Source organism: Arvicola amphibius, chromosome 18, assembly GCF_903992535.2.
Source record: "Arvicola amphibius chromosome 18, mArvAmp1.2, whole genome shotgun sequence".
NCBI classification, from domain to species: Eukaryota; Metazoa; Chordata; class Mammalia; order Rodentia; family Cricetidae; genus Arvicola; species Arvicola amphibius.
The window spans coordinates 28762215-28768214 of NC_052064.1; the positions used below are offsets into that span (position 1 = coordinate 28762215).

Below are 6000 nucleotides of genomic sequence, written 5' to 3' on the forward strand. Positions count from 1 at the left end.
GAATGGGCCCAGAAATGACCCTGACATGGACAGCTCACTGCTGAACTAGTTTCAGCTGATAAATGGAGGGAAAGAGGGGGCCACTGCCTTCAATTGTGTGCCCGCTGCCACTCAGCCCCGATGGAAAAGTTCCGAGTCAATGGTTACACAGAGGACACCCCATTAAACTAAATGGGTCACAAAGGAAGACCGGAAGCAATGAATATGAAAAATGAACAGGTAGGGAGAAGCCAGGGTTCATAAAGGCAGGAGGAAGAGTTTTTATAAAGGTGGGGGAAGAGTATATAAAGTTATCAAATAACTAACTTAAAACAGTATGTAAGCTTCTTTTAAAATATTCCCAGTTTCCAGTCTTGGGCTATAACTAACTTAAAACAGTATGTAAGCTTCTTTTAAAGTATTCCCAGTATCCAGTCTTGGGCTCGTAGTTAGGCATGCATCAGAATTTTCTTTATAAGATGAAGATTTCTAGGCCCAACCACCAGCTCCAGCAGAACCACTGGGGAGAATTCTAGAACAATATCTTTTAGCAAGCACCCCTGAAGACTTAATGATCCTCACTAAATCTGAGTATAACCCATCTACATTCCAGGAAGTAGAGTACAAAACATTCAAACCCTAGAGAATTTTATTCCCAAAGGCAGAGTTTTCCTGCAGAAAGGCAAACCAGATGTTGGCTGGTTGAAACAGTATCCAGGAGTGTTTATATAATCAGAGGCAGGCAGCAGAGCCCGGTGTGTAAGCAAGGAGTGTCCGGGCCACACTCTTCTCCGTGTATTGGCTGTGACACCCTTTGTCCAGACTTAACTTCCTAAGTGTGTACGGCCAATACCACAATGTCCGAGGCTCAGAGGTTAAAGTAGATTTATGCTCAGATGGTCTTTAGCACACAGTAAATGCACAATAAATTCTCAGAATGGCAACAGTTAGAAAAACACAGACTGGAGAGATGACTCAGAGGTTAAGAGCACTGGCTGCTCTTCCAGAGGTCCTGAGTTCAATCTCCAGCAACCACATGGTGGCTCACAACCATTCATAATGGGATCCGGTGCCCTCTTCTGGCCTGCAGGCAGAGAACACTGTATACATAATAAATAAATAGATCTTTAAAAAAAAAAAAAGAAAAGAAAAAAAAAGAAAAGCACAATGTCCTCAATCTAACACCCCAAAGACAAGATGTGAACAATTTAAACTTTTCTAACCCAAACATAGTCTCTAGAAGAGGAAAATGAGAAGTTCAGCAATGGCCTTTAAGGGCCGCTCAGCTCAGCACAGCAGGAGAACTTGTGAGATGCCAGGCACATTCATACCCAGGCCATCTCAGGCCACAAACATCCCAACCTCAGAGGCTACGATGTGCGTTCGCTGAAAGACCCCACAGCATGGCTGGCAGTGCCTACCGCCCGGTGGGCCTCAACAAACAAACTGCATTCTTCCATGTTCAACTCCAGACTTGCACACATTTAATTCTGTTCTTCGCAAGCTCTCTAGCCCAGAAAACAAAGCAAAAAAATCAAGAGGAACACACTGGGCAGGAGAAACCAGATGGAATCATTGGCAGCTTTCAGAATATTCTCTCCGGGATCCTCAAGTCTTGCTTAGTTCTCTTGGCCACTGTTACAAAGTGAATCTCCCCAATGTTTAAGTTAAAGTCACTTCATTTCTTGGGAAAAGCTAGCAAAAAAAAAAAAGTGTGGCCACTGGCCCATTAGGGAGCAGACACAGAGACAATGTTCTTTGGTTTTGAATTGTTTTGCTCCTGAGATACCCAGATATGCCGGGCCATGACGTTGGGGATGCTACAGAGGTTAGAAGCTTTTCAGTGAAGAATTTGTTTTTATTACACACCTGTGAACCATCTCAGTCTGAGAAACGGATGCATGTGTTACTTCATACTGAAACTTGCATCCTCATTAGCAAATGCTAACTGTACTAAAAACCAAACCAAACACCCCCGTCATTTCCCCTTAGGCCCACTCCCCTTCCCCCAATAATTAGTAAGGGGAGGCAAAAAAGAATAACAAGAGGGCCAAATTAAAAAGTAAAAATGAGGCTGAATTTAGGATTTCCATGGCACCAGGATGAGTGAGGCCAAGTCGACTCTACTGACAGACTCAGAGATTCCAGTTTTTACTTAGAAACTCCGCAGCTGTGGCGGAAGCCATAAAGTCATTGTCTTTCGTGAGTTTACATTTTGTCCACCCCCAAGCCCCAGCGAGAGTCATCCTCAGGCAATTTTTTCTCTTTACCCAGAAAACCTTGCTAGTTGGTTGAGGAAGGACCAAGTGCCTTTCATCGACACAGAAGTTTAAGAACTGAACAACCCGTCATTAGTCAGACTGGGCTCAGACACATCGAGACACATGGTGGCAGTGCCCCGGTGGGTGGTGGCAAACAGATGTTTGTAGGATCGAAGCTTTCATAGGGGTGATTAATTAACAAGGTCATGGGGTACTGAAACCATGTGTTGTGTGTCCCTCTCTCCCTAAAGCTGGGGACCACAGGTGATATTTCCTTTGTAACCCCATCAACATACACAGCACATGATATAGAGACAGTGTCTAAATTCATTTAACTAAAGAGACTTCATTCTAGGTAAGGGACAAAAGACTCTATGTATACATATATTTCAAAAGACAATAAATGTACTAAGGATTAAGTTATCTTAAAATTTAGCCTATGGAGGAGTCCCCTGTGAAGAAGCTGATCTCCTGAGGTCAGTGTCCTGCCTCGACCAGGCACTATGCCTGTTTCTCCCAGGTACAGAAATGCAACACGGAGCTATCAAGCAAGCCTCCAGTACTGGAACGAGGTATCCAGGATTTTTTATGTCCCTCCTTCCATGTTGGCTATTTGGAAAGAGAATACAGCCGACTCCCTTTAAAACAACTCCATACACCCAGAACAACAAGGAAGACAGCGAGTACTAAGCTGCCACAGACTGAGTACATTCTGGAATTCACCAAAGAGAAACAGCAAGGCAGGCACCAATGCCGCCCTGTGAGTAGGCTCACCACCTTGCTCCTCAGCGTCCCTGGAGAACATCACCTCTTCCAGAGCCGGAGGGGCAGCTCCACCGAACAAATCTACTCTCACAATGCTCAGTGCCTTTGAGGAAAGACCCTCGTGCCCTCTCTGGCCAGGCTGATATTCGCTGGGTTCCCTCCCAGCCCTGCTCCCACAATGGCCTTCCCTTTCTCGGCATTAGCCTCTCCATGAACCAACTGATCCATTTTCCCATGGTTTCCACGATCCTCCTCGTTATCCCTGAGGTCCAGGCTTATAGAAATAGTGATAACTCATTTGCTATCGTCACGTGTTTCCGGCATGCAACAACAAACGAGGGTTTGAGCACCATGCTCAATCTATTTCTAGAACATTTTAGGTTTGGGATCCATAGCAGAAGGAAATAGGTAAGTAAAGAAGCTTCCTGCCCCCATAGAGCTTACATTCCAGGGGAGGTATTTCCCAGACTGTATCTTGAAAAGAACAAGCTAGCTCCACCCCCTCCCATCCTATCCCACCAGCACCTGCTCAGCCAAGGGCATCACTCACCACCTGCCAGCTTTCCCCCACTTTGTTCTCCTACGGTGCCAAAACCCTGTCAAGTTTGCCTTGAACTATCTCGGAAATGACTGGTTCCTCCCCCGCCTCACCTCACCCCTTCTCCTATTTCTCTTGGCCTCTTGTCAGCCAGCCCACCTGAACTCCCGCATGCAGAACCGTCTTCACCCTGCCGCCATGCTGGTCTCTCTGAGGAACAGTCTGCTGAGACCCCTGCCAACTGCTCGCTGGATGTTAGTTTCTCTGGCAGCCCACGGATCTGACCAACTCTGCGCTACTCTCTCTGCTCCAGGAGCCTCCACCTGACTTGGGTGCATGCCCCTGCCTCATCTCCTCTCACATGCGGATCCTCTGCACTGGTCCTCCCTCCTCCTTCTCCTGGCCTGCTGGGCTCTGCTTATCCTTTAAAGACTAGATTAGCTGACATCCCCCCCCTCCCGGGGTGATGTGCCAGGCTCCAGCAAGCTTGCTCGCTCGCTCGCTCCCCCAATCCCAAGCTGGCATTGTGTGGATCTGTTTTCTGTGTTCCTTCCATTCCAGGCTGAAATCACACTGTAATCAAGGTTCTATACCCAACTTGGCTGACCAAGATGCCTTGTAGTACTGGCTGGTTTTGTGTGTCAGTTTGACACAAGCCAGAGTCAACCCACAGGAAGGAGCCTCATTCGAGGAGATGCCTCCAGGAGATCCAACTGAAAGGCATTTTCTCAATTAGTGATCAATGGGGAGGGGCCAGCTCATTGTGGGTGGGGCCATCCCTGGGCTAGTGGTCCCGGCTTCTATAAGAAAGCAGGCTGTGCAAACCAAAAGAAACAAGCCTTACCGGCCTAAGCAGCTCCCCTCCATGACCTCTGCAACAGCTCTTGCCTCCAGGAGCAACTCCTGATTGAGTTCCTGTTCTGACTTCCTTCAGTGAGGAACAGCAATGTGGAAATGTAAGCCAACTAAACCCTTCCCTCCCCAACTTGCTTTTTCGTCGCGGTGTTTTGTGGCAACAATAAAAACCCTAAGACGCTCTTACTGGGCCATGTCCGACATAAGCAAGACACACGAAAGCTGCCCACGGGGGTAACTCTCTTCCGCTAGAAGTAAAAGGCTTTATCCACCCTTGAGGGTCCTCCGTAGAAAGAATTCTCTTTCTGCAGATGGTAGTAGGTGTTAGACTAAATGAGAGGATCACTCACTTCACTTCTGGAGGCGACGGCGCGGTGCAGAGGGGTCAGCCACATGTTGTCCTTGGCATTTACGCGAGCTCCTGCAACCAAACAGCACAAGTTAGGGCATAGCAGAGTCAAGGGCTGTGTGCCGCTCCTATCTGCCTGGGATAACCAGCGAACCTTCTTTTCCTTGCATCAATTCTGATTTGACAAGATTTTATACAGGATAAAGGGACCACCAGAAATCTATCTTCCCTGGCATCCCAAGTATCCCTGGGTACTAGCCAGGTCCTTTGACACAGGAGTCCATATCCCATGATGTTTTCAGACAGGAAACCTGTGCAGACTGTTCACAACTTCTTCGTGCCGTGGAGCAGACGGCTGGCTCACACTGAGAGACATGCTTCACACTCCGTTGAAGTCACGGCACTGAGCTGAACCTGCAGATGAATGGGATTCTAGGAAACAGGACACACCTTGCTCCCTTGACATTCCCACAGCTTCCCGTGGGAGCAAGGCCGCCGAAGATAGATCTGAACAACGGAGACACCCTACACAAGTCTTTGGTTCAAGGATTAGATAAACCCTCCTGTCAGTGAGAGATTGTTTTATAAAAGGACTGTGACGGGAAGGAGGAGAAGGCATCCACGATGGGTAAGAGGCGCCCATTTGGGTCTTAGGATGGCGAAGAAGCTCATGAGGGTGGAGAGGAGGGGTGGATATCAGAAACTAGGAGGGCAGGGAAATGGGAGGAAAGAGGAGGTAGGTGCCTTGGGGACAAAAGCTAAGGGAATGAGTCGAGCAGAAAACAGAGGGGAAACACAGAGACTTCTAGAAAGGGAGCAGGAGCTTTTGCGGGTAAATGTGAGCTACTGGTTAAGCCACAGACAAAAAGAAACAATGAGTCACAGAACCCAGAGTATTTTACTTTAGCTGAGAACAAAACCGGCAACAGCATTCATCAGAGAAAACAGCCTAACCCCGCAAAGGGGTACCGCCCCTCTCAATTCTTCACTTTGAGGTGTCATCAGACACTTTTATTTTTTAACAGCCCAAGGTTATTGTAACAGGCTGTGGAGGTTGAGAGCAACGAATGCACTTAATTTTAAACCATGTTAAAACCTTGAAAGTTGATTTTACAGACTCCATCTTGTCTAAAGGGGTTGAAAGCTGTCTATGTAGCTGCATGGAGACCACTCTAGAATGAGAAGCCCGCATTAAATGCTCTGAAGTGAAGTGGATGGGAAAGATGTGGATTTAGGGACAAAGACTGAAGATT

General features: G+C 47.4%; 1 protein-coding gene across 3 annotated transcripts in view; it reads right to left on the reverse strand.

Moving 5' to 3' along the window:
- Nucleotides 1-6000, reverse strand: part of Ankrd44 (ankyrin repeat domain 44) — a 220552-nt gene that overhangs the window by 93994 nt on the left and 120558 nt on the right. For all 3 annotated transcript variants that reach the window (XM_038315493.1, XM_038315491.1, XM_038315492.2), the window contains exon 4: nt 4749-4819. In XM_038315493.1, coding sequence (XP_038171421.1) covers nt 4749-4819 — 71 coding nt within the window. The remainder of the gene's footprint in view (nt 1-4748; nt 4820-6000) is intronic.